We start from the raw sequence: 20946 nt of genomic DNA on the forward strand, positions 1-20946 counted from the left end.
CAAACACAGAAATCACCTTAGATCTAAGATGAGCTCTGACATCACACTGGGGAAACAAAGGCACTGACAAGTGGGGTGACTTGCCTTGGGTCCCCACCCACACCTGGAAGAACCACAGGGTCTGGCCTCAGCATGCACTCTCTCCTCATCCCCCCCGGCCATGGGAATCTGGCTGTTTATCACCCTATGCTTGGAGACATGAGCCGGTGGGGGGTGGGGGGGACAGGAGAAGACACAGACATGCAGCATTTTAAAAGGAACAGGGTACCGTGTTTTGATTTATTTTGACTAAGAGGCAAGTTTTTAAAATTAAAACACTATAGAAGAAAGCATGAGTAAGAAAAAGCAGTCTCAGTTGCTAGAACCACTCTTTAAGTCACAGAAATATTAAATCAGATTGTAATATGGTTTTAATGAACTCCGCAATACATCAGAACATAAGAAGACATCTATGATGGGAAAGTTAACACAAGTGACACTGGGATACCACCCAAGATATAAAGGAAGTTTCAGAGAATTTCACCGTTTCATAGTGGGGTACTTTGGGGAGCTTTTCATGGCTTCAAATCCAGTTCATAACTGGCCCTATTAAAGAAATGGTACCACTTTGTGAGTCCTACATGTGAAATAAAAGCTATGCGTCCATCTTTGCAGCAGCCAAAGCACTGACCCTCCTCCACGTCTGTCTACACCTTAAGCAACAGCTATTTCCTTTAAATGCTTATGTCAAAATCGTGCAGGAAAAAGGAAAAGGAGCCATTGGGCAAATGTTTTCTTCCAACCGTCTTTCCCCCCTTGCTCTTGAGCTCTGAATTCCTCTGACCCTGGAGCTTTGCTTACCTGAGGTCCTTCAGCTCTTGCTTGCCACTGCCATCCTCCTTCCTGCTCTCACTCAGGTCGGCAGAAGCCGCCAGCTGCAGGCTTCGGGTGATTGGCCCCCCACTCCGTTCTCTGGATTTTACACTGAACCTGTCTGTCCGTTTCTTACTGGCCAAGGCTGACTTGCTCTGTAAGACGGCTCTGCTCTTCTGAGCCCTCACGTGCAGGCTCCTCGACGTCTTGCCTGAGAGGGGAGTTGCATGGTTCTTGGCTGCAGCTTTGGGCTTCTTGCTCTCGCTGTGAGTCATTTTGGCCATGCGTATGGGGCTCGAGTTCCTTAAAGAGGAGCTTGGTTTTTTGGACTTGACCGAAGTGGCGAATTTAACATTCTGCTTGGACCTGAAGGACGAGGGGGGTGGCGGCACCTGTGAGGGGCCCGAGCTGCGAGCTCTGGTCTTGCCCAGAGGCGCCTGCATGCTCTGCATTTTGATCTCGGCGTCTGCTGTCCGTCTGCGGTGGCTGCTGCTGTTGTTTCTGTCACTCCCGGCAGGTGATGGGTGCCCCCCTTTCTTGGAAGAGTGGGAAAGTTTTTTTTTGGAAGGAGAAAGAGGTTTTTTGGGACAGCTGAAAGCGGCATGCTTGTTCAGGCTCCCGATGTACGTGAACTCTCTGTGGCAGTACGGGCAGACGTGGGAGGACGACTCGGGAGTGGTTTTTAGGTCAGCCTTCTGCTTCGCAGACTTGTTTTTCTGCAGGATTGCTTTCTGGACGAGCTGGTTTTTTTTCTTCAACGCGTTTAACTTGAGCTTATTCGAAGACATTTTGCTGAGCTCCACACTAAAGTTCAGTCTTTTGGGCTGGCCCATTCGTCTGAAGGCGTTTTTCCCAGAGTTGTCCAGAACCACCACGCCGTTTTTGGGTTGCACAGTCTGCTTCAGCGGGACCGGGTTTTTCTTGGGGGTGTACCTCTTCTTGTCACTCGCAGAGGCACATGCCAGGATGTGTTTGTGCAGTTCAGGCATATTGTCCACGCCCTTCCCACACTTGGTGCAGCGGATGGCGGTGGTAAACGTCTGTGGGATGTTGTGCGTAGTGAAGTTTGTAGCTGTCACACCAATGCCCAGAGGGCTGCGGTGATGGTACTGGAATGGGGGTGGTTTAAAGCTTGGGTAATGTTGGTTGAGACCCAATCGAACATCTGGATCCTTCGTCTTTATTCCGGAAGCCATTATTTTGATGGTCGTATAAAGCTCTTCAGAAGAATCGTTCAACTCCTCTTCTTCTTTAGACGCTTCTAGAGGGTCTTCTGGCAAACTCTGCATGTGCTCGATGTGGGCCTTGCTGGGATCCGTAAAGTTCTGGGGCCTCAGGGTGCCGCTTTCGAACTCATGGTGCGTGCACACCTTATCTGGGTGGAGATCTCGCTGGTGCTGCTGCAGATTGCACAAGAATGCGAACTCCTTTTTACAAACTGAACACACAAAGATATTCCCAACGCCGTGAAGCATAAAGCGATGTTCTGACAAATCACTTTTCACCTTGAAGAGCTGCACACAAAATTCACATTTGAAGGGCCATTCCTCAGCGTGAATGGATAAATGTTTGGTTAAATCCTTAATGGAAAGAAAAGGTGATTCACAGACATTGCAGACAAAGTTTCTGTTGAATGTCTCCTGGATGATCTCCTGCTCAGTGGTGGATGGGGCTTCCTCCCTGGCTTTCAGGTCTTCACTCTCTAGTTCCTCCTGCTTAAAAGATATCATGGGGAGAGAGGTTTCCAGATTATCCCCAGAGGAAACCACGGATGACACTGCTGAGAGAGGAGGCGGCGAAGGGGAAGAGGAGGAGGAGGAAGATGAGAAGGAAGAGGAGGAAGAAGAGGAGGAAGAGGAGGAGAGTGTTGGAGGCCCTGGTGAAGCGGCGGACATAACGGGCTCCATGGAAGGAATGGGGGATGGCGAGGGAGACACCGTCGGGGACAGAATTGGAAGTGGGGACTGTGCGGTGGCATTCGAGAGTGGAGAAGGACACGGGTGAGGGGACGCCCCAGAAGAGGGGGCTGGAAGAGGGATAGTAGGAAGCAGGGGAGGTGGCGGGGTGGCAACAGTTAACACGGGAGGGCAGGGTGGAGGAGAAGAGGGATTGGTGGGGGTCAGGAGAGGCGGCAGCTGCCCGGAAGAAAGGGAAGATGGTTGTAGGGCAGGTGACGATGAAGAAACGTCAGGAGGAGACTCGACAACAGCGACAGTCAAGCTTGAGTTGAGACCAAGGTCAGGGTCTGGCTGAGGTTCTAGAGGTTTACAGGGACTGGTGCTTCCGGACGCATCTGGAGCGTTTTCTACAGGGAGGTCGACACCATTGTATTCGTTGAGAAGGACCTTCTGCAGCATGCAGGTGGTGGGTTTCCTTTTCTTTACAGCACTGCAGGCTGGCTGCAGCACATGGTTTTCTTTGAGTTCCTTGCCTTCAGAGTCACCACAGGGCTTTTTATGCACACTGAGGTCTAACACGGCCTCCCACTGGACCGGAGCCTTGCCTGGCCCCTCAGTCTTCTGTTTCACACCACTGGACAAATCCAGTGGCTGCTGGTTGCACACGTTGCTAAAAGTAGAGCTAGCTGCCCACTCTTTAGACACCTTATATTCATCAAAGCCTGGCGGGCTCCCAGTCTCTCTTTCATCTCTCCCAGACAAACTCCACACTGGTGAGTTGCTGTGACTCTCTAATTTGGGTTTTTTGGAGCTTAGAACTGCCTCAGTCCACATGGCTTTCCCATCTCCTGGCTTTCCAAAGTCTCGCAGAGCGGGGCTGTGCTGGGGAGAGCTGGGGGGAGAGCTAGTTCGCCTCTTAAACCTGCTCGAGGTCACGGGTAGCATCGACGCAGGAGCGGACACGCAGACAGGGCCTAATTTGGGTATTTCAGCGGCTGAAATCCCTGCAGGAGGAGTTAATTTATCCTGGGTCTGAAGAAGCTGTTTGAGCTTTGATGACAAATACACGCTTTTCTCTTTGTGGAAAGATACTGCCTCTGTGGTTGATATGCTGAGAGGCAGACTCAAGGAACAGGAAGGTGTGGCAGGATCAGACTCAGTCTCAGCTTTAATTTTGGGTAACACGGGCGGACTAGCAGTCCTCCGTTTCTTGGACTCACTGTTTGTGCTGCTGGAAGGCTCTTTAGGGAGACCGTCGGTTATAGGGACCTGCGTGGTCTTTATGTTCTGAGTTATTTCCACTGTGACGGGAGTGAGTAGACAGTTTATTCCGTACAAGTCTGCCGAATTGGATTCCATCTCAATAACATCACAGTTACTGGTGCTGCTGCTGGTCTGAATTTTACCATCAATATAGTAATTTAAGTTCTCAGAGATATTGCTGGAAATATCCATGATGTACACATCGTCTGCCTCCCCTTCCTCTTCTGGCTCTGTGCTGGGGACGTAGACACTCAGGGCGGGCAGGGCCTGCTCTGCTGGGGGCTGTGGCTCTTCCAGGAGGCCCCCTTTCCGCCGCACCCCCTTGGGAATCAGGTGCCGCTCGTGAACTCTGCGCTGATGCCGTCTCATATTCGTGTGAGTGCCGAAAACCTTCTTACAGTACTTGCACGGGTGAAGCTCTTTAGCTTCGCCGTTCTCTTCTACAACGGAAGGAGTCACTGAGTCCTGGGACGCCTTCTCTGAGCTCAAGGTCAAAGCATCCTGCCCAAGACTAGGGGGCTGCGTGTCGTCCTGGGGAGGAGCGCCGTCGGCGGAGGCCTTGCCGCTGGCTGGGTCCTCGGGCTTCCGCTTCAGCCCGGCCTCGTGGCGCCGCTCGTGGCGCCGCCGGTTGATCTGTGTGCCGAAGGCCTTCCCGCAGTACTTGCACTTGAAGGCGTGGTTGACCGTAGACATGTGGATGTGCATGTGCCGCTCCAGCCCCTGCTTGGTCGTGAACTTCCTCTCGCAGTGCTGACATGGGAACAGAAATGTTTCAAACACGTCCCCGTTGGCCTCTTCTCTGGCTCTGGGAGTTTTCACAACAGGGGCTGCCTCCGCAGAGTCTTCAAGAATTTCCTTTGAAACAGTTTTTGGTTCTTCTAACAAATCCTCGGGCTTCTCGTCACATCGGATCTCCGGCACTTTCAGGGAACTTTCATTTGGCACATCAGCTGCTTCGTCCCCCTCTTCTTCCAGCTCCTCCTCTTCCTCCTCCTCCTCTTCCTCCTCCACCACCTCGTTCGCCTCACAGAGCGCTGCTTCCAGCTCCGCATCTGGTCCTTTCTGGGGCTCGTGGGCAGGGGGAGGGAGGGTGAGCTCCGGAGGCACATCCTGGCTCACCACCTCCTGAGGGAGGGCTGGTTGCTCGGTGGTGGAAGCAGAAGGCTTCTCGTCTTCGTCTTTGGGGCCTAGAAAGCACAGGGAGGCAGAAGTAAGGTCAAACACTAGCCACGGGTGATCAGCTTTCATTATCCATGTTACTTCCTTTATCACCTCAAATGAGTAAGGGAGACTGAAACAATAGACCACTCTACATTCTCATTTAAGAAGTTTTACTGGATATAAAGCCATTTCAATCATTCAACAAACGACTGCAGTGCACCAGGGAGCTCAGTGGGCAGTGAGGGAGGCCTCAATCTGAACAGTAAATGCCCACAGGAGCTCAGGCTCTTCTGTGTTTCCTCACACAGATATAAACATGCTTTTGTTTACAGAAACTGTAGTGTTTAAAACTGTGTTGGAAATAGCTGATACTGAGATGCAAGAGACTAGTCATGAGTTCCAATTTTTCATGATTCCAAACTGAAACAAAATTGCTGAACATATTGCCAGGTAATATCCTTAGTGGTCTGCCTTGAATGCAGTTGATTCTCTCCCTTCTTCCTTACCAAAACTATATATTGAGAGCTACATCTTCCAAAATTATGTGATCTGCATTTTTCATGTAAAAGGAACTTTGGAGATCATCTCTTCTGAGCCTTATTAAATTAGGGAGGACTAGAGATCTCTTCAAGAAAACTGGAAATAGCAAAGGAACATTTCATGCAAGGATAGGCATGATAAACTGTAAGGACCTAAGAGAAGGAGAAGAGATTAAGAAGAGGTGGCAAGAATACACAGAAGAACTGTACAGAATAGGTCCTAATGACCCAGAATAATCAGGATGGTGTGATCACTCACCTAGAACCAGACATCCTAGAGTGTGAAGTCCAAGTAGGCCTTAGGAACCATTACTATGAACAAAGTGAGTAGAAGTGATGAAATTCCAGATGAGTTATTTGAAATCCTAAAGGATGCTGCTGTTAAAAGTGCTGCACTCAAAATGCCAGCAAATTTGGAAAACTCAGCAGTGGCCACAAGACTGAAAAAGGTCAGTTTTTATTTCAATCCCAAAGAAGAGCAATGCCAAAGAATTTTCAAACTACTGTACAAATGTGCTCGTTTCACATGCTAGCAAGGTAATGCTCGAAATCCTTCAAGCTAGGCTTTAGCAGCACGTGAACGGAGGACTTCCAGATGTACAAGCTGGGTTTAGAAAAGGCAGAGGAACCAGAGATCAAATTGTCAACATCTGCAATATCATAGAGAAAGCAAGGCAATTCTAGAAAAAACATGTACTTCTGCTTCACTGACTACTCGAAAGCCTTCTGACTGTGTGGGTCACAACAAATGTGGAAAATTCTTGAAGAGAGAGGAATAACAAACCACCTTACCTGTCTCCTGAGAAACCTGTATGTAGGTCAATATGCAACAGTTAAAACTGAACATGGGACAATGGACTGGTTCAAAACTGGGAAAGGAGTACATTAAGGCTGTACAGGGCTTCCCTTGTGACTTAGCTAGTAAAGAACGTACCTGCAATGTGGGAGACCTGAGGTCAATCCCTGGGTTGGGAAGATCCCCTGCAGAAGAGAAAGGCTACCCACTCCAGTATTCTGGCCTAGAGAATTTCAAGGTCTGTATAGTCCACGGGGTCACAAAGAGTCAGACACAACTGAGCGACTTTCACTTCACTTCAAGGCTGTATATTGTTACCCTGTCCATTTAACTTGGATGCAGAGTACATCATGCTGGGCTGACTGACTTACAAGCTGGAATCAAGATTGCTGGGAGAAATATCAATAAGTTCAGATATGCAGATGATACCCCTAACGGCAGAAAGGAAAGAGAAACTACAGAGCCTCTTGAAAAGGGTGGAAGAGGAGAGTAAAAAAGCTGGCTTAAAACTCAAACATTCAAAAAACAAAGATCAGGACATCCAGTCCCATCACTTCATGGCAAATAGATGAGGAAACAGTGACAGACTTTATTTTCTTGGCCTCCAAAATCACTGTGGATGGTGACAGCAGCCACAAAATTAAAAGACGCTTGCTCCTTCGAAGGAAAGCTATGACAAACCTAGACAGCACATTAAAAAGCTGACAAAGGTCTGTAAAGTCAAAGCTATGGTTTTTCCAGCAGTCATAGGATTATAAAGAAGACTGAGCACCAAAGAATGGATGCTTTCGAAGTGTAGTGCTGGAAGACTCTTGAGAGTCCCTTGGACTGCAGGGAGATCAAACCAGTCAATCCTAAAGGAAATCAAGTCTGAGTATTCATTGAAAGGACTATTACTGAAGCTCCAATACTCTGGCCACCTGATGCGAGGAGCCCACTCACTGGAAAAGGCCCTGATGCTAGGGAAAGACTGAGGGCAGGAGAAGGGGATGACAGAGGATGAGATGGTTAGACGGCATCACTAACTCAACTGATATGAATTTGAGCAAACTCTGGAAGATAGTGAAGGACAGGGAAACGTGGCGTGCTGCAGTCCATGGGGTTGCAAAGTGTCAGATAGGACTTAGCAACTGAACAATAACAACAGGTGTGCCTCAGAGAATGAAAAAGAAATCTGAAGTCACTTCTGAGTCTCAATGCCCAAGAGGAGCCCAGTCTAGCCCAACTTGAGATTGATGGTACAAGGTGGTCAGGGAAGGACTAAGAGGAACTAAAAAGCCTCTTGATGAAAGTGATAGAGGAGAGTGAAAAAGTTGACTTAAAGCTTAACATTCAGAAAACTAAGATCATGGCATCTGGTCCCATCACTTCATGGGAAATAGATGGGGAAACAGTGGAAACAGTGTCAGACTTAATTTTGGGGGGCTCCAAAATCACTGTAGATGCTGACTGTGGCCATGAAATTAAAAGGTGCTTATTCCTTGGAAGGAAAGTTATGACCAACCTGGATAGCATATTTAAAAACAGAGACATTACTTTGCCAACAAAGGTCCGTCTAGTCAAGGCTATGGTTTTTCCAGTAGTCATGTATGGATGTGAGAGTTGGACGGTGAAGAAAGCTGAGCGGACTCACCAGCAAGATGACAGGTGAGTAGAGATCTAAAGAAAATCAGTCATGCAGGTATTTGGTGGAAGGAAGTCCTCTGGATAGAGGAAACAGCAAATGTGCAAGCTGTGAGTCAAGAAGGTGTTAGATGTGTTCAAGAACTGGCCAGGAAGTTGGAGGGGGGTAGGCGCAAGGAGAGAAGGAGGAGAGCAGGAGATAATATCAGCTCATGCAGAGCCTTACAGGCTGCTGACCTTTATTCTAAGTGGAAACAAGGACCCAACAGAGAAACAGAAGATCAACTGAAATATAGGAGAATCACTCTCAGTGCTACATGAAAGACAGAAAACTGTAGGTGGACAGGGAGACGAGAGAGGCCTACTACATCCTCCAGGAGAGGGGCAGAGGGAGAGACGAGTGGCTTGAAGATAGTGGGAAGTGGTCAGACCCTGACTGTGTTCTGGAAATGAAGCTAACAAGCTGAATGTGTTGGCTGACTATGGTGCAGGGCAGGGGCAGGGAAGGGTGGGGGCTGGTGGTGGTAGTAGAAGGGTCAAAGAGATTCCACAGCAACTGCTGTAATCCTGTTCACTAGACTGAGGGAAAAGCAAGTCAGGTCTGTGTGCGTTTGTTTGTACCGGGGGGGGAAATGAGAGTTTACTTTGGATGAGTTGAAGTCTGAGGTGCCTGATAAGACATCCAAGTAAAGATATTAAGTAGCTATATATGACTCTCCTCAGACTAGAAACAGCAGTTGGAGCATGGACCTGGTCGAGGTCACCTGCAGAGTGAATGCAGATAGGGGAATGGCTGTGTCCCCCAGTCAACTCCAGTACCTAGGGGTCAGAGGAATGCCCAGGGAGGATCTAGAGAGCCAAGAGAGGGGCGGCCCTTAAACTGAGGAGGGCGTGATCAGTTGTATCCAGAAATGCTAACAGGCTGGGTAACATAAGACTGAGAACTGAACATGCAATCTGCCCAGGTAGGGGTGTGGTGATGGTGACAATAGTTTTGGTGGAGCAGAGGGGACAAATGCCTATCTGAGGCCAGGAGAGACAAGAAGAAGGAGAGACAGGGAGACTGGAAGCAACTCTTTCAGGTTCAGCTGTAGAGGAAAGCAGAGGAATGAGAGAGTGACTGGGACGGACAGGGACAGCACGGGCCTCTGAGACAGGAGCTATCACAGAGCATTTAATGCTGGTGGGGACAGCCTATGTCACTGCTCTCTCTGCAGGACCACCTGAGTCTCTGCTGAATTACACCTCTCTTTACTGGAGCTTCCTGAAGAGTTACAAGAGATTCTATGAAAGAAACAGAGCTTGCTCTGACTTCTCCTGGTTCTATTAATTGGCTCTTCCTTCATTCACTGGACAAAATGTCAGTACCAGGTGAGTAAGGCCACCGAGATCCTCCTCCTTCCAGAGCTCTACTTTACCAGGAGTTAAGCAAGCAGGCAACACCATTCCAATGAATTAATGGTTAAGCCCATCGAAGTACGTGGTTAACAATGGTTAAGGACAGAAACAAGGGAGGAGTGTCTGGTGGCCTGGTTAATCAATCAGGGGGAGGCTGCAAGGATAGAAGAGGAAAACCAAGCAGGAGCCATCAAACAGGCAGCGCACTGTGAATCCGTGCAGACTGAGCTGGAGGCGGTGGGGAGCCAGTAAGATATTTTAAGGCAGAAGAGTGCCATTTGGGAGAGGTGGCTGTAGTATGTATCAAGGGACTGGGAGGAGGCAGAAACCAATACCGATGCAGTGGCTTTAGATGGGAGATGTTGGCTGCCTATACTGAGAGACAGAAATGGAAAAAAGCAGAAGAGGCAGGAAAAAAGTGGCCAGAGCGAGATAAGACATCAGAGTCCTGTTAACAGACTTTGTGACTGCCTGGATACACGGGACAAGGGAGGCTTTTAAAGGGCCAACCTTTCCAAACTCGGCGCATGTGAGGTATTTACACAAGCAACGATTCTGTCCTGCACCCGCCCCCCCAAGAAGGTCTATTACTTTTTCCTACCTACTACCTCAGCCACTAGCAATGAGGTTTCTGCCTCTACATACACTCCAGCCTTCTCTCCTCCAGATGCATTTCTTACATTGCACGAGTTTTCCACAACCTGGGAACCCAGTCATTTGATGGTGGTTCCCAGGAGCTAATTCCTTTTTCAAATACATTTTCAACAAAGACCCAGCACATAGCTTAAAAAAAAAAAAAAAAAAAAAAACATCTAAATGAGAAAGCAGAATGAAAATAACATCTCTAAAGCTCAAAAATTTCTTTACAGAATTTATCCTCAGCCAAAATCCATAGTTTCTTTGAATGGAAATATTCTTTCCATGACTGGTAAATAATTCCAGATTGAAAGATGTCCAATGTAGTATGAACCAAAATGTGCACAGCTCTATGAACCCAACTGTGTCCACACACTCACTGAAGTCTAGTGAGTTTTAAACCTAAAGGATGGCCTGGGAAACAACAGAAGAGTCTGGCCACTTGCTCCATACACTGACCACTTTTTGAGGGCCAAACAGAACACACACAAGACGCTGACAATCACACTGCCCAGAACCAATCAAATACTGACCAGCTGTTCCACAAACAGGTAGACACTAAGTATCTTTTTTTCCACAGGACCTGAACTTGTATCAGGAAGAAAGTTAACTGTTCTGAATTGCTGAAGGGGAGAGGGTTCTGTTGGATTGTTCTTTAATTCCACCACTACCAGTAGTAAGGTTCTTTGGTCTTTTTGTTGTTGTTCCAACAAATGTCTCAGCCAACCTGCTATCAGCTGGCAGATCTTAGTTTTATACAACTCTAGGAAGTGAATTTGTTCTTGCTTCGTAAAATGCCGCAGAGAATTATAATCCTTTAAGAATGCCATCCCCATAAACAGTGCTAATAAAAAGATTATAAAAGGCATCTACAGCATTTTTTTTTTCTCTACAAATGTTTTTTGAAAGAGTCATAGTCTGTATTTTGAAATCAGCCTATTTGGGTCACTATGAACTCTTGAGCAAGCTCAGTCTCTGCATGAATTTGCCACATAACAATGTAAGACCATGTCGTTCACCAGCCCCCCCAGTCTGCTGGCCAGAGTGTCAGTGTGGTGTCTCAACTGCTTCAGGCAGAGGGCAACCCAGCTTCCTGAGCAACTTCAGCCCCTGTCTCTGGGAATTCTTACATCATGGTGGGCCTAGAGTATTAATTTTTAGAAAGAGCTCTAAAGAAGAAAATTTTGCAGGGAGAAATACAAAGAGATAAGGCAGAAATTTAAATTTTAACCAAAAAGAGAAACACTTCATTCTCTATCCTTTCCATTCTGACACATACAATCCAAGGTGTTTGATATTTTCAAGTAAGTTTTTAACTGAAGTACAAACTATAAAGATGAATATTGCAAGTAAGATGTTCACAAAGTAAATACACTGCTGTGCTCACCCCAACCCTGTGATCAACTGGCAATGGCACCCCAGAAGCCTCCTCCTGTCCCTGCCAGTCTGACCTCTATCATCACAGATTTGTTCTGGTGGTTCCGAACTTTATGAATTATTTATAAATACAGTCACATAGTACGTTTCATTTCACTTCGTTTCATTGTATTTTAACCAGGGAATAACTTCATCTTGAACAAGGAAGGTCTTCAATAATCTCCTGAAGGGGAGGTGGGACAGTAAGGCTCAGCTTGCCATATTAAATGTAGGCGGCCTTCCTGCTGTTTAACCCTTTACAGTTCTTGGATGTTTCTGAGAAGGGCACTGCAGGGAGATACAAAGTCAAAGCAGCTGGTGGACAAACACGCCCGCATCCTACAGGTCCAACTCCAAGCTTACCTTCCGCAGAATCTCTCATATTTGCAGGGCTGGGATCTGGCTCACTTGTCTTCAGCTGTATGTCTTCGGTTTTGTTTGCTTTGTTTTTACTTTCTTGGGATTTTTTCTTCCCTGAAACACAATATTATTTATTTGTTTGCTTGTCTGTCTGTTCATTTGGTTACTCACTATTATCCTGAATTTTTGGAGGCAATTACTAATTCAAACTATTCCTAGGCAATTATCACCTCAGATTCCTGAAGAAAGAAACAGATGATGAATATGAATACCTCTATGTTATGTCAAAGAAAACAGAAACCCACAAATCCTGTATTTTTGAGACTCTTGGGTAATGGTTCCCCTTATAACAGCTATCAAACTAATATGTAATATATTCCAGAAGAGTTAACAACACTGAATGTCCAAGGAAAATTAAGAGAAGAGCGCTAAATTTCAACACCACACAAATAACAGGAACTGGTGAAAGTCTAGTTATTTGTAGGAAGCACATCAGAGAAAAGACTACCCAGACTTGTCAAAGTAAAGCAACAGAAGCAGAGATGTCGCTGAACAGCAAGGAATACCATACCCAAACACCACGGCTCAAATATCAAATGCAGAGTAATTCTCAATAGTTCACTGTCAGCCGGCACAGCATTCTCAGGGTCTGGAGGGACTCAACTCTAGGTTCAGCATAATTCAGTATTTCATTAACAACTCCGAGAATAGAAATCAGGAAATGCTAACTGCATTCCAAGTGGTAAGAGAGTTCAAAAGATAACATCAAAATGCAACAAATTTCTGATGAGTCAGAACAATAAAGTCACCAAGATGTTCAACATGGACAAACATTTCCCTACAGAACTACTCTGGAAAAAAAAGTGAAAGTGAAGTTGCTCAGTCCTGTCCAACTCTTTGCGACCCTGGATGAGAGCCCGCAAGGCTCCTCCGCCCAAGGGATTTTCCAAGCAAGAATACTGGAGTGGGTTGCCATTTTCTCTACAGAAGTACTAGTGCTGAAGGTTTGCAAGCTCCCCCTCTCTGGGATTTAATCAGAATTTATGACTCTGTTCCATTTTTTAAATTCTACATTTCTTGCTCCTGGGAGCTTTTGTTTTTCAGTTTTCAGATTCAGAATAAGTTCCACCCACCTTCCTCTAAACTTTCCTTCTCCTTTTGCGACGCTCCCCCCAACCAGGCCTCAACAGCTCCTGGAACTGTCTTTTCTCTTCAGAACAACGCTCTTGACACGTTCATCTCTGATTTAGTAAATGACTAGAAACTAGAAACCACTCACAGCTTCTGGAAAATGGTATTCTCCTTAACACTAGTGTAGAGAATCACTACAGAGGAGAGTAACTAATTAAAACATAGACAACAAATAAAATGAGGTCAGAGACACAAAATATCACTACAAAGATCATGATTAAAAACAGAAACATCTACTACAATACAAATACTAACCATCAAAAACACCTCCATATTTTGATAGATATTTAAGAGATGCAACAAGAAAAAAAGCTTAAGATACTTAACAATCAGCCATTTGATTTGTTAGTCTTAAAAAACAAAATACCATTTTAAATCCCTAACTCTTCAGCTTGTAAAAAAAACTGAAGATGTCTCCTGTAATTATATAAAACCTTCACTCAAATTCCTAGTAACACATCACTCCATTCATTTCTAAAGGCAGCTGAGGTTGAACCCGCGACACAAGTGTGCACTTCACTGGAACCACACTCCGGTGCAAACAAGAGCTAAGAGTCTGTGTGTAGCTGGCCAATTCGTGTCTCCAGGTGGAAGTGTAATGAACCAATCCCTTCTGCAAGGGGCAAGGATATGAACACACCTTTTCATCTGGTAAGAAGTAACCTCTTCTTTCGAGTCTTTCACCCTTTGCCAACTTGACAGCACTTAGCCTGAATCTGATGATGACAAAGGCTCTCGAGAATCCAGGTGTGTTTAAAGGAATTTGGATTCAACCAGTTTTCTTATCCTCACTATGACATACACCATGCTGTCTGTGTGTTGTGCCTGGCCCGTATCAGACTACTGGTAGCAAACAAGGCAAATACAAATGGTTACTTGGCCATGAATGTAACTGGTCTAGTAACTGCAGTACTAGTTTGAAGGGGTTCACAGAAAGGGTTCCCAGTGACCACAGATGCCTGATTCAAAAGTTATATTCAGAACACATTTTCCCTGAATCAAAATCCTCAAATAGTTATAAGGCATCAGTACCACCTCATGTTCTTCAAACAGGCTAAACAATATAACCCTTTTCTACCAACCTCTTACTTTCTACTTCATAAAAGTATGAATAAATAAAAAGGGAGGTCTAAACTCCACCTCTCATGAATAAACCCTTAAGTCACACTGTAAAATTTAATAGAACAACAGACGTCAACTTGTACTACAATTTTTTAAAAAGCAATGCAGAAAATTTTCTGAAACCTATCAAGTGCTATATGAAACCAGTTTAAAAAAAAAAAAAGTAAATTGACCAATATGTACAGACTACTAAAAAAGTAAAACTTCTAGATTTATATAAAGCAAATCACAGCTTTAATACTACCATTCATTAGTATGTACCAAGAATGAAAGTACATAATTTTAGTCCCCTGCCTAAAAGAATATTAGAACATTGAGCTGACACTGAACTTCAACACCTTAGTTTTAGACCCTCCTAATCAGTGAGCTGCTATGCCATCACCAGACTACCCCACTCCTCCACCCCTTGCTGCCCCTGTTATCCTCTTTTAAAAACCATGACCAGGAAACCCTGATCTGCCTGGTGAAGAGAAGCCACATGTGGTAGGGACAGTCTATTTGGAGAGCAGAGCACCCACCAGGCTTGCTGCAAGCCCCTCAACCGCAGCACAACTGACATGTGGGGTCAGACTGCTCTCTGTTGTGGGGCTGTCTCAAACATCACAGGACATTTAGAAGCATCACTGACCTCCACCCATTCGATGCCAACAGTGTGCCCGGGAGTCTATCTGTAACAAGCGAAAGTCTCCAGATATGGCCAAAGCCTCACCCAAAAGAGTGTCTCTTTAGGTTAAGAACCACTGGGCTAAACTAATATGGGGTTCCACAGTCTGTGTATTTCTTAAAATTTTTAAAGTATTTGAGAATACTAAGAAACCAACTCTAAAAACTAAGTGATGGAACAATTAAACTTACCTCTTAAGTGCCTCTGGTGAACACTGATAGACTTAATTTACGATGGACACGAGTCTACCATGAATCTAATCATCACTAATTAATGGAACTGAGATAATCTAATACATAAAATGATTTCCTCAATCTTTATCAGAATCCTCTAATGCTCAAGGTACTTCCCATTAGGACCAAGACTAGAGATGAAGGGGATATCGAAATCCCCCATCCTACGTGCTATTTCTGTGCTAGAAACTGAAGACCAGGGTCCCCCAGGAACTAACCAGCCTATGGCAGTAGAGCAGTCTGACCCTGGGAATCCTGACTCACTCTTCGGTACTCCCAGTGTCACTCACAAAGACCGGAACAGCCCCTGGTGGCACCTACTACACTTCTTCCAATCAATACATTTCTCTCCATACGTGGTTTTTGTTCTACATATAATCAAATTAGAAGTAAACAAAAACAAGTTCTAACTGAAAACAACCTGTAAGGACTTCTGCGAAGGGAGGGGGATGTGTTAGTTCCTGTCTGTAAGGCAGGACGCGCCTGGGAAGTGGTCCGGCAGAGCTGCTGGGAGCCTGGTAAGTACACGTGTGCACTTACCCTCAGGTTCCTGAAGGGTCCTACATAGAGGCTCTGCCAGCTGCGTGCTCCACTCGGTCTAAACAAGAAAGATACAGGAATGAAAACACAAGGAAAGTGGAATGGAGACAGTGACACAGAACACGACAGAGGGCTGGGCAGAACGCTGTGCATGTAAGGAGAAGAGACACACAAAGATGAAGAAAACTGAATGAAACAGAAGGAAAACAGCAGTTACCCCCTACATCGAGGCTCCCCCCCCCAACCCCCAAGTAATAGCCTTTGTGTTCTTAGTGGGGGACAGGATGTGGTATACTTACTTCCGGCCTATCCCATGCTCATGACTGATGTCCTTACTACTTAAGCCAGAAGTTCCACCCTATGCCTCTCATTCTAGAGACATCCAAGGACCACAGTCATGAAGTCAACTGCCTGAGATCACACAACTGAATCACCTTTCTAGTCAGAACTAAAACCCAAGGCTGATGGTACCAAAAGTGCTCTACTAACTAAACTATTAATACATTTATTTCTTACAACCAATAATGGCATAATACAAATATCTTATTCTTTACACACCACTTTATATCCATTACTTCACCCACTTTCAAGGGAAAATGAAAGCAAAGTAATATAAAGACTTTCATTACATTTATAGAAAAGGAATCATCAAATTGAAATACAGACATTTTCCATTTCCGTTTTATGTTATGCCAGAAACAAGTATCAGTCAACAGCACAGAACCCCAATCTAAGCAAATACATTAAATATCAATAAAACTGGATTTTCTGAGAAATAGCTGCCATATAGACAAATTCTACATTTGCATCAACTACATGTTAAAGACAACATGTAGCATTAAGCAGCTGGTGCCTGCAATGTAAGGTGCAAAACCAAAACTGCCTAAAGCATCACGTGAATAATTTAAGTTCTTGTCTATATTCTACTCTTCTGATGAACTAGACAACAAGGAGATTCTAAAGAATAATGTCTCAGTTAAAAATGTTCAGGCATCAGAGAGAATACAAAATTCTATAAGGCTTGCTCAAGTTACATTAAAAATTCATCACAACAGTGAAGGCTCACGCATTTGGTGATTTAAATGAATTAAATTTAGAACCATATGTAACTCTACGTGCACTGCCTGCCTCCTCACTGGGGAGCTACCCAACTCTGAAGCATAAAATCAGACAGAATTTAGTATCAGTATGCTGAAGCAGGGCCAGCACATCCTTGTTCGGAGAGCTCACCCTCTTACTCAGAAACAGAGACGATTCCAAACCAGGCAAGACTCCATCTGTGAGGTGATGGAGCACCAGGAAAGATCAGCTAGCCTGAAGGGGCGAGGCTGGCCTGAACAAGGACCAACCGTGACCACCACCACACACCCCCCCCACCATAGGGTGGACGTGACTGCCACCTCCAGCTCCTCACTCACACAGCCCTTCACCCCTGCTGTCCCAACTCCACCTGGATGGCTACCTCTAACCCTGAAATCGCAAAACCCCTAAGTTCTTTATTTGCCCCCAAGTCTCTTCTCAGCATCTAACAGTTTGATGGCCTTTACAGCTTAAAATTCCTCTCCTGACCCTCATGCCATTACCATCTAGACTGTCTTCCTCCAGTAACCATTCTTTGGCAAAAATCTTCCTCTTCCTCCTGCCCTGAAATGAGAGGCTCCCCATAGGAAACCTGGTGATGATGCTTTCACACCAGGCTGGAGCAAGGCTTCGATAAAGTATCCAGCTAAGCAGAGGATACAGATCTTAGAGAACAGATGTGGAATAATGGAATTAATGGGCTACATCAAAAAGTAAGAGAGAGAAGAATCCTAAGATTTGGAGGAGAAGGAGCCGTGAAGATGGTTTAACCAAACTTCACAAATACACTTCTCTGAGCTTTATTTCATTACAAGGATTGCCCAAAATCTCATTTCAAGTTTGTAGTAGAATTGAGATTTTTATTCTCATCCAATTCACGATTCTATCCACTGTGCTCTAACAGCCTTCTTAGTGCCACTCTGTGGGTTCCAATTTCACCCTTAAAAAGAATTAAAACTACCATCTGCGTTTCAGGCAAGTTTGAGAAATTCATCATGAACATACAAAGTCATTACACATCTTTTTCAATTTTCGAAAGGCAAAGGACAGGTTTTCATGGCAGCAGGTCCAAAATAAGGTGAAAAGCCTAACTGGGGAAAAAGCACAAAGTTCATGTTAAATGACATGGGATTTAAAACAAAACAAAAAACCCACAAACAAACAAAATCTCTAACAGATCAGGTAGTAAGCAAGGGGAACCAATGGATAACAGCAAAACTGTTAGCTTAAACAATGGCCAAAATAGTACTCAGTGTGAACTGCTAAAGGGCGGGCAGTCTTGGGCCTCAGCGCAACTGGCAGCGGTTAAACATTCTGCAGTGGGTGTGATGAGCAGGGAGAAGAGAAGCTAGAAATGGTTACACAAGGCTAGGTTTTCCACAAGGAATAAACAGGTCATTTCAATATCCTTCATGTATTCTTAAAATAAACAAAAAATACTGAGTTTGCTACCCTGAAAGTCATCAGAAGGAAGCCTGAGGACTGATGTGAGAAACTGCAATCAGAAAGGCTTCCTTGTGTAAGGTCAACAGCATCCCTACACGTAACACAAGAAAGTGTTTATCAGATGACCACAGGTGGCCATTACAACTGGCCAAGGTAAGATCAGTGGGCAAACAAGCCACTTGTGGCCTTAGCTCCATCAGGCCATGGTGTTTCAAAGAGAGAAATGTGAAGCAGTAAGATGCAACAACAGTTGGTTTTTACAGAAGTGATATATAATGCTATACATTTTCTAAAGATTTCTTTTGCACAGAAAATAACTTTGAAATACACCTGGTAGTAAAAATTCTGTTATGCTGCTTGGGCAAAATTTCAAATCTTTTTCTGTAGTTAAACTTCTCACTAAGAGCTGTCTGTAATTCTGGAGGCAAATTACAAAAATAAAACCTCTCCGGTTTTAAGTTGCTCGTGGCATTAAAATAGGACTCCAGGCTTTGCTTCAACAGAAACAATGGAACAAAGTTCTGGATTTTTCAGCACTGCAGATCACAGTATAAATTCCTGGAATGCTTGCAGCCTATGCGAGGGATTGGGGTGGGGGGCAGGGCGGGGTGCACAGTTTTTGCTGTTGTGGAGCTCTGGCTCCCCACCTCTTCCAAACATCAGGCTGATGGAAGAACAGCAAAGATCACATCTGAAGGGAGCTTCTAATTCTCTTTTTAAGAAAAGGCTTTTAGAGGCTCTGGCTGGCTAATTCCAAATATTAGAAATGGATTCCCAAATAAACATTAGTAAATTCAAATTAAGAAAGCTTTAAATTTCCTTACATTCCTGGGAACCTCAAAAAAGTCTTGTGGCATAAACAAAATGATGTCAGAGACTAACTAAATACCTCTGAAACTTAAACAAACTGCTAGCCTGTTCTGTTTTATAATCATTTTAATTTCTTGAGTTCTTTTCAAGGATTTTCGTTAGCCTTTGTTTTACAGGGGGAAAAAAGGTATCTAAAGTCTGAAAGTGAAAGTCGCTCAGTAGTGACCAACTCTTTGCAACCCCATAGACTGCAGTCCATCAGGTTCCTCTGTCCATGGGATTTTCCAGGCAAGGAGACTGGAGTGGGTTGCCGTTTCCTTCTCCAGAGGATCTTCCCAACTCAGGGACGGAACCCCGGTCTTCTGCACTGCAGGCAAATTCTTTACCGACTGAGCTACTGGGGAAGCCCACAAAAAAAGTGAACTGCCAACTCAAAGCGAAGAACTGACTTCAAGTTCAGGTGTAAGTCCCCTGTGACCAAACAAAGCAGGCCTGGGAGCTGTGCAAGGAGGTGGTGTGTTACAAGTGCCTGGCAACCTTAAAACAGAAGGGACAGCCATGCCCTTAAGAATTGATTAGTCTTAGCTAAAAGGAAAGTCTATTTTTCCCTCTCAAAGCCCATGATAAGTCTTACAATGCTATATCCTGATGAATTAATTACAAAGCTTGGCTTAAAAATATTTTCAGGAAGTAAAATCTAGATCTAAATCTGAATTAACACAATTGCAGTATTCCAAATTCATTCTTTACATTTGTCCACAAAAATGCTCAGAGGAACAATGGTCAAGTCACATCACTAATTAATAAAATCAGGCTACAATTCATCCATAGATATAAACCAAAAGGATCCGCATTAAGATGTTGGCAGGTGGCTCCGAGTGATGAGATTATTGATGAAGGTATGGTACCCGTTTCTCCATCTGTTTGCATTTTCTAATTTTTCTAGATGAACACTTCAATACATGATGCAAAAAAAAAAAAAAAAAAAAAAAAGGATTAAAAAAAAAACCGAAATACCAACAAAAGCAAAATTAATGAGACAACTGAAAAATGTTTCTTTCGGTTGAGATGAACACAGGCGGTTCTACATCAGTACAGTCTGGCACTCTGCTACACAGGAAAAGCCCGCAGTGTCTCTTTCCCATCTCCCACCTCACACACCAGCATAGTGTCCAAAAAAATATGCTCTTCCCAGAAAAACCAAATCCACCACAGAGACACAGTAACAAAGATTTAAAGGATATTTAAAATACACCTGACACTTTAACAATGCTGTGTGTGTGTTCAGGGCATTGACCCTTTATGAAATAGAAAATTTGTGTGTAACTTAAAGCCGGCGCTCCGTATGTGTGATTCCTCCACAGCCGCATTTTTGCATCCTAGGATTCAGTCAACCCTAGGTCACTGAGTACTATACTATTCATTACTGACAAAAATTCACCTATAAGGGGAACCCGCAGTGGTCTTCAAGGGTCAACTGAATGCCCAAGCATTCACATTATCACTGTGAGCCTTTTGGTATATATCCTTCAACTCTCTTTCCCATGCATCACATAACTTCAAACAAAAAATTGATTTGTCTCGTCCTTTTGAACAGCCATACTATTTGTTTCGATGCACTTGGGTATCACACCCATAACTATTTGAATCAAAAATCTAATTTAAACAATCATGCTGAGTGCCTCCCAGGTATAAGCTAAGGACCAATGTTTTGGCGGTCAACTAGGACAATCATGAGAGTCTTCTTTGCTACCTTTTATTTTGCTTCTCTGAAAATATAAAATTTAGGCAATGGCATTTGAATATAACACATTTTGGTAAAGGTTTAGAAAATTCGTTTATAAACACAAAAGAATGTACAGACACTACTCTGCTGAATCACCAGGCTCTACCATTAAATGAGACACTTTCACGCCAG

The 20946-nt window shown here is 44.5% G+C and overlaps 1 protein-coding gene across 9 annotated transcripts in view; it reads right to left on the reverse strand.

Moving 5' to 3' along the window:
• The window catches only part of PRDM2 (PR/SET domain 2), a 132369-nt gene that overhangs the window by 39556 nt on the left and 71867 nt on the right, over positions 1-20946 (reverse strand). For 7 of the 9 annotated variants that reach the window (XR_006345081.1, XM_043924508.1, XM_043924506.1 and 4 more), the window contains 2 exons: positions 11946-12056; positions 841-5200 (listed from right to left, as the gene is read on the reverse strand). The exons of 1 other annotated variant lie outside the window; for it this stretch is intronic. Coding sequence is in view for 7 of the 8 variants with exons in the window: in XM_043924508.1 (XP_043780443.1) it covers positions 841-5200; positions 11946-12056 (4471 nt within the window). In the remaining variant the exon portion in view is untranslated. Of the gene's footprint in view, positions 1-840; positions 5201-11945; positions 12057-15692; positions 15743-20946 lie in introns of those variants that run through there. One more of the 9 variants, XM_043924511.1, reaches the window with a different exon arrangement.

Source organism: Cervus elaphus, chromosome 14 (genome assembly GCF_910594005.1).
Source record: "Cervus elaphus chromosome 14, mCerEla1.1, whole genome shotgun sequence".
Taxonomy (NCBI): Eukaryota; Metazoa; Chordata; class Mammalia; order Artiodactyla; family Cervidae; genus Cervus; species Cervus elaphus.